The 10,640-nt window shown below is 54.1% G+C and overlaps 1 protein-coding gene across 1 annotated transcript; it reads left to right on the forward strand.

The window, feature by feature from the left end:
- The first annotated feature begins 660 nt into the window (after positions 1–660).
- Positions 661–10,356, forward strand: GID4 (GID complex subunit 4 homolog). Its single transcript, XM_069869812.1, has 6 exons — positions 661–1,041; positions 3,895–3,954; positions 4,519–4,626; positions 5,334–5,435; positions 6,452–6,582; positions 7,743–10,356. Exons 1-6 carry the CDS (start codon positions 661–663, stop codon positions 7,804–7,806), a joined length of 846 nt encoding a protein of 281 aa, XP_069725913.1. The 3' UTR covers positions 7,807–10,356.
- Positions 10,357–10,640: the final 284 nt, after the last annotated feature.

Here is a 10,640-nt window from a genome sequence, read left to right on the forward strand (position 1 = left end):
GGAGAAGAGAAGGCTCCGAGGAGACCTTATAGCAGCTTCCAGTACCTGAAGGGGCTGCAAGAGAGAGGTGTGGAGGGATTGTTTACAAAGGCACTGGGTAATAGGACGAGGGGCAATGGGTATAAACTGGAGAGGGGCAGATTCAGACTAGACATAAGGAGAAATTTCTTCACCATGAGGGTGGGGAGACACTGGCCCTGGTTGCCCAGCAAGTTGTGGCTTCCCCATCCCTGGAGGTGCCCAAGGTCAGGTTGGATGGGCCTTGGGCAGCCTTGATCTAGTGGGACGTGTCCCTGCCTGTGCTGTGTGCGTGGGGTTGCAATTAGATGATCTTTGAGGTCCCTTTCAACTCAAACCACTCTATGATTCATTCTATGATGCTGAGAAATGCTTTCCTATGAGGGTGTGGAGGCGCTGGCCCAGGTTGCCCAGAGAAGTCGTGCCCCCAACCCTGGAGGCGGTCAGGGCCAGGCTGGACGAAGCCTTTGAGCCCCTGTCCCAGCGGGAGGCGGCTGGGCCGGGCTGGGCTGCGAGGTCCTTTCCCGCCCAGTCCGTGACACGCCGAACTACAACTCCCATCGCCCCCCGCGGCCGCGGCTGCCGGGAGGAAGCGCGTGCCCCGCGGCCAATGAGCGCGCGGCGCCGGGCCCGCGGCGGCCAATGGGCGCGCGCGGAGGCGCTGCCGGGAGGCCCCGGGCCAGGCGGCGGCGGCCTCGGCGAGCGGAGCGGGGCGGGCGGCGCCCCCGGCCGCGCTCCCCACCGGCCACGCTGGCGCCCGGGGACCCCCCCGAGATGCCGGTGCGGAGCGAGAGGCGCCGCGCGGGCGGGGCGGCGGCGGTAGCGGCGGCGGCGGCGGCGGCGGGATCGGCGTCTTCGCCTCCCGCCTCGTCCGGGCCGGCCGCCAGCAGCAGCCTCGTGCCGCCGCCCCCCATCAACACGGCGCAGCCCGGCGTGGCCACCTCGCTGCTCTACAGCGGCGCCAAGTTCCGCGGGCAGCAGCGCAGCAAGGGCAACGCCTACGAGGTCGAGGTCGTCATGCAGGTGAGGGGACGCGGTCGGCCCCTCTGGTCCCCTCAGGCCGTGGTCGCCCCCTCCTTGTCCCCATCTGGTCCCCTCAGGCCGTGGTCGCCCCCTCCTTGTCCCCCTCTGGTCCCCTCAGGCCATGGTCACCCCCTCCCTGTCCCCCTCTGGTCCCCTCAGGCCGTGGTCGCCGCCTCCTTGTCACCCCTAGTGCCCTCAGGGTGCAGTCACCCCATCCTTGTGCCCCTCCCCACGCTTTCCTAGGCTGTGATTGTCCCCTCCATGACCCTCAGGTTGCCGTCATCTACTCATGTCCCCTCAGGTCCTCTCAGGCGAGGGTTGCCCCCTTCTTCTTCTTCCCCAGATCCCTTAGGGTCCAGTCACCCCATCCTTGCCCTCCTCTGATCCCCTCAGGCTGCCGCCTTCCTTATCCTCCTTATCCTTATGCTTCCTTATCCTGTCAGGCCCAGTCGCTTTTTCTCCTCCCCGATTACTCCCGTGCTCCCCGACATCGTTCTCCCTGGTTGCCTTCCCCAGCTCAGGCTGCTGTCTGCGCTGCCCAGCTCCCTCAGAACTCAGACCCTGCTGTGTCCCCATCCCTGGAGCCCCAGTTAGGCCCGTGGCTGGTGGGGTGACCCCTTTGCTCCAGTCCCAGCATCCCCATTCCCCGCTGACCCAGTAAGGTGGGACCAGGCTGGCAAAGGCCACAGGGGACCCTTCCTCTCAGGGCTGGAAAGGCCTAGGGTCCTCCCTGCCTCACTTCCCTCCAGCCCTGCGATGCTTTGCGATGATTCCCCTGCTTCCATTAATGCTGTGAGTCCTGAGATACTGGAGACAACTCAGTCCACTGCGCGCTCCCCATTCTTTTCATAATTGGAGGAAAGTAAGACCTTGTCCAGTTCCCTGTAGGCCCCAGGAGAGACCCCTTTTCTGCAGGGCCATCTCCTTGCTCCCTCACCCTCAAGCCCTGAGGGGCCCTGCTACGCTCAAGCCTTTCACTCCACCTCTTTGCCCCATTCCTTCAGGCCTGGCAAGGTTCCGTACTTGGGATCGTTTCCCCCATTCCCTTCAGGCTCTGGGGTGACCGTGCACCTCCTTGCCACGTGTTGGAAGGATAAGAGCTCAGTTTAGAGCAGGTATTGTTCTGGGAAGTCCCTGCTAGTGGGACATTCCACTCCTCGCCCCCCCCAGTCCCCTCAGTGTGCATTTGTGGGGCTGGAAATCAGCAGGGATCCAGATCCCAGTCCTTGGCTGGCTCAGTGTGGCCCAGCTGGACCTGGGACCCAGGATTTCCCATCCCTGTGGAGTCGGAGGCTGCTCCAGGCTGAGCAGGGGCTTGGGAAAAGCGTGGAGGTTTGGTGGGGGCAGGAATGCAGCCAGACAGCTGCAGTGCCCAGCTGTGCTGGGAAATCGGGACGCTGGCTCGTGTGGCTTTCTCGTTCCTCCCTGCAGTCATTGTCACCTCGCATGCTTTATTTTTAGTCCTAGGCATTGGCGCGATGGCTTTGGGCAGAGCTGGCAAGAGGTGGGGAGTCATGAGCGTGCAGGCAAGCCAGACATCTGACACACGCTTTCCTATAGAGCACCCCGCGAGTGACAGCTTTGTTCCCGGTTTGGTGCTATGGCATCTGGGGAACCCTGCTCGAGCGCGTGGCAAGTGCTGTTCTGAAGCGTGAGGTGCATTGCGGAGTCATCTCAGAGCCCCGGGGTCAGGGAGCGTTCGAACCAGACTATCTGTTTTCACGTAGGGTCCTCCCCTTGCCCACAGCAGGGGCGTACCTGGTAGGGTTTGCCGTGGTGGGGACATCCCATGGCTAATAAGCTTCACTGCACGCTGCTTCTCGCAGGAGCTGGCAGTGGCTTTGTGCTAAAAATGCTGCGATTTGGTGCCTGTCAGCTGAGAAGAGGCGGCTGCCTGCTCTCCCTGTGCTGAGCTCAGGGATACGATGCTTGTCTTTGATCACAGGTGGGGAAGATCCATCTCCTCACAGCTGATGTTTGCACTTCCCCAAATAACTCACTTCTTGCTTTGAAGACTGAGATGGAGATGTCAGGGAAAAGCTTGGAAAATCCCCTGGCTTTAAAAGTGTTCAGAGCAGATACAACCCCACTGCTTCTGCACCGCAGTGGCAGTGAAATGCAGCCCTGTAACTCAAAAAGAGCGTGGTGTAAAAGCTTTGGATGTGGGAGAAAGGCAACTTTCAGAATGGATGAGATGTTGTCTGGCTTCTGTGCAGGCTTTGGCGTGTGTTGCTGGGCAGGGAGTGCGGGTAACATGTTGGAGAGCCGTGGGTTAGGCGAAGCTCAGAGTCATGTTTCCTTCCTCTAGCCTGAATTATCTGCAGTAAATAGATGCTTTTTACTCATCATAGAATGTAAGGTTGGAAGGGACTTTGAGGATCATCTGATGCAACCTTTTAGATGATTTGTATAGTTTAAATAAGATGGCCCAGAACCTCTTCTGTCACTGGAACACCAGTTCCCTCGTAGCAGTTGTTGACTGGGGTCTGGAGTGTGATTCTTCCCACGGTGCTTTTATGGGAGAACCGAGTCTGCTTCCTTATCTGAGTGAAGACAGGAGGTTGCCTCCTGTCAGGGACCTTTGGGCAGAATGTGCAGCCTTAGTCTGACAGAGCTGGAAGCAGGTGGGATCTTGTCAGACCTGGGGTGTTGGGGCTAAGAGGGGAGCTGGGCATCTGTAAATCATCTTTCCAAGTGGTTCCCAGCCCCTGGGAAGGGCTGTGGGTGTGAGCGTTGGGCAGTAAGCTGTTCAATCCGTACCAGCCAAAGTTCTAATTAGCCTCGGAGGAGTGAGAAACCACTTTGGGTACATTTATACATATGCTTATAGTTGGACTTTGCACTCTTTTCTAGCATGTGGACATGGAAAACTCCTATCTCTGTGGATACTTGAAGATTAAAGGCCTTACAGAGGTGAGTGTTAATTGCAAAACAAGGAGAAACGATGCAATGTAAAGGCTTTTCTCTTTCCTGATAGGGTGGGAGAAGCTGCCACCAGGAATAGGAAGTGCAGGGATTAAGCATACAGAAAATTTGACTACAGAGGAGTTTAATACTCTCAGTCTGTTGTTCTTGGCGTGTCAAGCAAATAGGATGGGCCTTGTTGGGAATCCTTAGTGAGGGAAGCTTGTCTGGCCTCCCTGAAGGTCTGAGCAGAACCGAATCCATTATCAGCTTCAGGTGTTCTGCCAGTGCTGGCGTTGCTGAAAGGGAATAAATCAGGACCTGAACAGTTGGATCTTTACCCGCTTCCTTCCCTGCTTGTGGTGTCAGACAGTTGGTGGGCACTGTCTCCCAGGGATGACGCTTCTCTTGGGGCAGGATGAGTCAGTCAGCGTGCTGCTTGGAGGGGCTGGAGCACCTCAGATTGCCTGGAGCTCGTGCTGCGAGATGCTGCTCTTGCTGAGCGCACGCGCCTCTGTGTTTGAGTTTGTCTCTGGGTGGTGAATCTTCTGACCCCTTGTTTGTCTCTCCTAGGAGTACCCAACCCTCACCACCTTTTTTGAAGGGGAAATAATCAGTAAAAAGCACCCTTTCTTAACACGCAAGTGGGATGCTGATGAAGATGTGGATCGTAAACACTGGGTAAATACATCTTGGGGGGCAGATGTGGGTCTGGTGCAGTCCCGGCTGACTCTCCTGATTTAGAGAGCCCATGAAAGGGCCTGGAAGGCTTTCCTTTTTGGGTGTCTCCTTCCTCCCTTTACTGGCATCTTTGTGAGTAGAGATCCTGTCAGCAGGAGAAGGAAGAGGTGTCTTGCTTTTCTGCTTGCTGGCCTTGGGTTGGAAGGTAGCAGGAACAATCCCCGTCTCTTGACCTCTCTAGGAGATGGTGTTCCTTGTTTAAAAGGAGGGCTTTTTGAAGGATTGTTGAGAAGTGAAATGGAGGAGGGGAGAGGTATCCCTCTGGCACAGGCAGGGCTGTTGGTACCTGTGTCTCTGCACGGGACAGGGTGTGTCTGCTGCCGTGCCCTGGATTGGGGCCACAGCACCCAGCTGATTGCCTCCTCACCTTGACCTTTGCTGCTGTTTGCCAGACTTTGGTGTTTATTGTGCTTCTGTCAAAAGATCTTCCTCTGGAAGCGAAGGAGCTTCTCCAGCCTGGCTGGATGTGGTTGTGGTTGTCTGGTAATGCTCTCTGTTCCCCAGTGCGGTTAGCACTGCTCCAGGGAAAGAGCAGCCCCTTTGATGAGGAGGTTCTGTTCCATAGCAGTTCTTCCCTCCTAAACAGCTGGTACAACTGAGCTCTGCTCCTGGAATAACCATCATGCTTTTTTCTTGTCTTGTTTCAGGGCAAGTTCCAGGCTTTTTACCAGTATGCGAAAACATTTAATTCTGATGACTTTGATTATGAGGATCTGAAAAATGGGGACTATGTCTTCATGAGATGGAAGGTAAACTCTGCATGTCTCCTTCTCTGATGAGCTGCTTACAAGCGACTGACAGAGGCTTGTCATGCCTGGAAGCTTTTTCAGCTACACTGGTTTAATGAAGGATCTCACTCTACCAACCTCGTAACCCACTGTACTCACAAATTCCAGCGTGACTCCAGTCCTGCCAGCTAATTGCGTCCTTAAGTGCTGCAGTCGCAGCTGAAATCACAACAGGAAAGTCTTGCTTGGTGATGCTCCAGGGGATGAGAGAATTGGTGCGTCTGGTCCCTGTGTGGGGTCTGTGTGTTTGCAGACTGGCCACTGTGCACCTCTGCATTGGTCCCTCCCTCTTTACGTGAGCCTTGTGCAGCTGCGATGGGAGGGAATCACCAAATGGTTTGGACTGGAAGGGACCTTTAAAGACCATCAAGTCAAACTTGCCTGCTATGGGCAGGGATGCCTCCCACTGGATCAGGTCACTCAAAGCCCCATTCAACCTGTCTTTGAATACCTTGAGGGGTGGGGCAGCCACAGCTTCTCTGGGCAACCTGTGCCAGTGCCTCCCTCCCCTAAGGTCTCATTTAAATTTCCCCTTTTCAGTTTAAAACCATTACCCCTTGTCCTGTTGCTACAGATCTTGGTAAAATTCTCTCCTGTTTTCTCATAAACCCCTTGTAAGTACTGAAAGGCTGCAATAAGGTCTCCCTGGAGCCTTCTCTTTGTCAACCAAGCAGCTCCAATTCGTGATTTTACAATCCGCCTCTGGTTTGCAGGGGGCAGGTGTTGAACTGAAACAAATCTCACACTCTCTTTAAAACTGGTTCTGTTCTCAGTTCTCTGCTTTCCTGTGAGATGCCTGTAGTGGCAGGTGGTGGGAGAACACGCTGGTCTCTGTGGTCTGGGCTGTGAGAACAAGGAATACTCAGCAAGGAAAGCCTTTGTGTTAATGGGTGCCAGTATTCAGTTTGGGAGGGCACGTTTGAGAGAGTGGCTAATAGTTCATTGGCATTTTTAAACGCAGTCTGTTTTGTGTGCAGGAACAGTTCCTGGTCCCAGATCACACTATCAAAGATATCAGCGGTGCTTCCTTTGCTGGTTTCTATTACATCTGCTTCCAGAAGTCAGCAGCATCTATAGAGGGCTATTACTACCATAGGAGTTCAGAATGGTAAGGAAGCTCCTTTTCTCTTGCGGGCTGAAGGGTGGCTCCTCAAACCAAGCTGTGACTCCTCTCCTGCCTGTCTGCAGCCTTGGGAGTGTCCAGCCGGTGCTTTGGGCTGGGAAGGAGGTGCAGGCTGGCAGCTGGACCCTGGGGCAGAAGGGAGGGCCTGCATGCAGTGCTTGGCCAGAGCAGGCTAGGACAGCCTGTTGGTGTGGTATGAAGTCCTCCCCTTCCTGCATGGCTTGGGATTAGCCAGGATGGGAATGTGGTGGAGGGGAGACACGAGATCTGGAGATGTGCTGTGGCCAAGTGAAGCAGTGGTCTGGTGCATTGGTGAGGTGCGTTGGGAGGCAGATGTCAGCTGTGGTTTGCCAAAAGCATCCCTGCAGAAGCCTGGTCTCTGGTCCCAGTGCTCCCAGGGATTGCCTGCTCCTGCCTTCCTGTCCTCACAGGCAAGTGTAGCCTGGCCTCCTGTGCAGGGTTGTGCTCCCTCGGTGGTTTGAGCTTTGAGTTTCTCTGTGCCTTGGCCCTTCAGAGGAGCCTTTGAGAAGGAGCTCAGTGCTTTCTCACCTGTAAGAGCTTAGCTGTTGCTCCCTTCACGCCAAAATCTTGTTAGGCCAGTACTTTGTAGTCTGTGGACCTTGGGGCATTGCTGCAAGACACAGGGAACAGTCAAATTTAATTGGTTGGTTAAAGACACGTGACAAATACCTTCAGAGATCTCTTTTCCCTTGGATGCTTATCACATGCAGCAAGTGGATCTGCAGGGTGGCTGGAAGCTCTCAAGGGGTGGGAAGGTACCTGGGAGGCTTTCAAATGAATCCTCTAGAGCTGAGCTTTGACAGACCTGAGAGTAATTTGCACTTGCGGCAAACACCGTTTCAACATGAAAGTTATTGAACTTCAAAAGGTGTCCAAAAACCACAATCAGCCCACCTCAAACACAACCTAGCTGCAGGGAGCTCAAAGGCACAGGAATGGAGGATGATGCTGAGTCCTCATGGGGTTTTGGCACCACGAGTAAGTGGGTGTTGGGTGCCTGATCACCTCTGGGGCCCAAGGGGGGACAAGAGCCAGCCACCAGATGTCTGCTTCGTGACCTGTTGTGCCCAGGGAGTTCTGCTGCTCTGTGTAATCCTCTCCTCTGTCTTTTCCCTCTCTCCCAGGTATCAGTCATTGAATTTAACTCATGTTCCTGAGCACAGTGCTCCTATCTACGAATTCCGATGACAGCTGTCCAGAACTGATACCGCACAGAAGCAAACCGGGCAGGAGAGCATGGCCTGCCAGGAGAACTGTGTCCCTGTCGGAGCACGGGAATGCACGCTTCTCTCCTGCCCCTCGGACTCGAGAGAGAGAGCCTGAATGTTAACCCACCCAGCCCAAGGAGCGTGGCTGCTGGAGCTTGATTCTCCCTCCTGTCGAGTGGCGATTTGATCTTTAATCTGGTTTTAAGCTACCTTTAAATGCACTTCCTTATTGCACAGCTAGTTTCTCTGTCACTGAAGTTCCTCCCAGGTCTTCTCTGGAAGCTGTTTCTCAGTAGCTGGAATTGGTGGTCTGTTCTCTGAGTAATAAGAAAATATAAGCTATGGGCTTATATTTTCATTGTTACAGCCTGGTATGGGTTGAAATCACCAGGACTCGGGTTTGTTGTCTGGATCGCCAGCTCTGATGCTCCCAGAGCCGGGTCCTGTGTGTGAGCTCTGCTTGGCAGAGAGCTGCTCGGCTGCAGAGTCTGTTGGGGGAGTGTTGGCTGAGACAGATGAGGCTTGAATGAGTCTTTGCTTCGCGCTGGCTAACAAGGTTAGTCAGAGCTGCAGATCTTTCAGGAACACCAGCCCTTTGGAGCTGGGAGCTGTTCCGGTGTTGTCTGCATACACCACTGGGAATTAATTTGATGTATGGACTTCCAGGCTCTCAGTAAAGTGGATCTGAACTCTGCTTATAGGTGTACATTTGCTCTTTACTTAAGTTAAGGGTAAAAGAAAAAAAAAAAAAGAAAAAGAAAAAAACCCCACTTTTATTAAAAAAAGTATTTTTATGGTTCCTTTTCCCAAGGACCCTATGGCAAATGCACAAGTACTCGATTACATTTTACTGTTTTCACATTGAAAACCGGGAATGTCTGCATTACATTTTTATATCTGTGTATGTAATCAGCCGGCCGCTTTGGGAACGTAACCGGAGTGCGAGTGTTGAGCGGCGCCGCAGGAACAGCTCTGGAGCTGCTCAGCATTTGTTATTTGCTCTTTGTGCTTCACCACCACCACCGCTTGGTACCTTTTTACAATGCAAAAAGAGGAAAAGGATAAAAACCCACCCAGCCTAGGAGCTCTCCTCTGACTTTGCGATGTTACAAGTGACATAACTTAAGGCTCGTGTGCCAAAGTGTGTGTGGATGCACGTGTGGGTTTCTTTTTTTTAAAGACATTTTAAAGGTTGGCCTCGGTTGTGTTCAGTGTCACAGTCTCGGCTGCTGGGCTCCTGTAAGAGTTCAGCTTGTGTTTTTCTGGCTGTTCTCAACACCCTCTTTGAGCGGGTTTGTGTTGCATGCTGACCGTGCAGGAGCAGAGAACGGGTTTGCTGCTGGGAGAGGAAAGTGAAACCTCTGCCTGCCGAGTGCCAAAGCGGTTTAGGTTTTCTTCTTCACTTGTTTTCTTCCTTTTGGCAGCATGTGTGTCTGGTTTATTGCTAGTTTAAGCCTTAATGAGAAAGTATTCAGGTCTCGGTGAGCCCGTTTCCTCTATTCCATGTCAGGATCTTGTGTGATTGGAGAAGCGGCCGGGCTGGTCTCAGGAGATGATACGGAAAGCGCCTGCCTCGGGCGTGGTGTTGGCCGCGGATGAATCCTTTTCCCCAGCACAAATGGAGAGAGACCTGCTGATGAGAGAAGGGGGAGGCTCCTCAGGATGAAGGACGCGTGTCCCATTGTCTTGGCTGTTGTGGGTAGATCTGTAGCGTAGCGCGAGGGCAAGTGGGAGAGTGATTTCAGGTGTAAAGGGAGAGTGGCTGCAAGCAAAGCAGTTGGAAAGCAGGTTCTTGGTTTACTCTGCTCCTCTGGGAGAAATGTGGCGCCTTGGGCGGTGAGGAAAGGGGTTTCCTCACAGGCAGTGCTAAGAGATATTGTGGTTTTAGAGGCAAAAGACAGTGGTGCTCTTTGACTGTGACGAGGAGTGAGGGTGAAGCCTCCTCCTGGGTGTTGGGACCCAGCTCTGAGGGCTCCTCACAGTCCCTCGGAGCTCTGTGTGCGCGGTACTGGTGACATGGAGCTCCCTGTGCTTCCCAGGGCTGTCAGCGCAGCATGATGCTGGTGCAGTTTCATTGGATTAACGCTATGGTTGTTAGCAGAAGCTGGGTTAGGAAGGGTCCTGGGGCCCGTCTCCTTCCTGCTGTCCTGAAGCCAGCTTCAGCTGAAATCCCAAGCCATTGGAGTGATGTTGGCCTATGGGATGCGTGTGGTGGGTGCAGAGCTGGTTGTGAAGCTGAGAGGTTGTTGGCAGGGGTTGTTGGTGCTTGGAGCTTCCCCCCGGCTCTTGCACCGTTGGTTTGGTGTTTTCTTTCTTTGGCTGTTGGAGTGGAGGGGAGGCGTTGTGTACATTGGGGTGCGGTGAGAAGCTGACTGGGTGTAGGGTCTGGAGTGCAGAGGGAAGGAATGGGGTGCTTGTTCTTGGAGGAGGCTGGGGTGTCTGTTTAACTGGAGGAGGGATCCTTGTGGGCGGACGGAGACGGGGTTCTGTGGTGCAATTGACGTCCGAATTAAACATGACGTGTTCAAGGTGTCTGTGTCCGTGTCTGTTCACCAAAGCGTTTCTCGATTGTGGAGGAGAGCTGTGCTTCATTTCCCTCCTCCAGGAATCCAATAAGCTCCTGATTGCCTCAAATGCAGGAAATGAAGGATGGGATGTCATCCAGCAGGGTGAGTGAGGGGGTTCTGCCCCTCTGGTCTGCTCTGGTGAGGCCCCACCTGGAGCCCTGCGTTCAGCTCTGGAGTCCCCAACACAAGAAGGATATGTAAGTGTTGGAATGGGCCCAGAGGAGTCCATGAAGATGTTCTGAGGGCT

This window comes from Phaenicophaeus curvirostris, chromosome 16 (genome assembly GCF_032191515.1).
Source record: "Phaenicophaeus curvirostris isolate KB17595 chromosome 16, BPBGC_Pcur_1.0, whole genome shotgun sequence".
Lineage (NCBI taxonomy): Eukaryota > Metazoa > Chordata > Aves > Cuculiformes > Cuculidae > Phaenicophaeus > Phaenicophaeus curvirostris.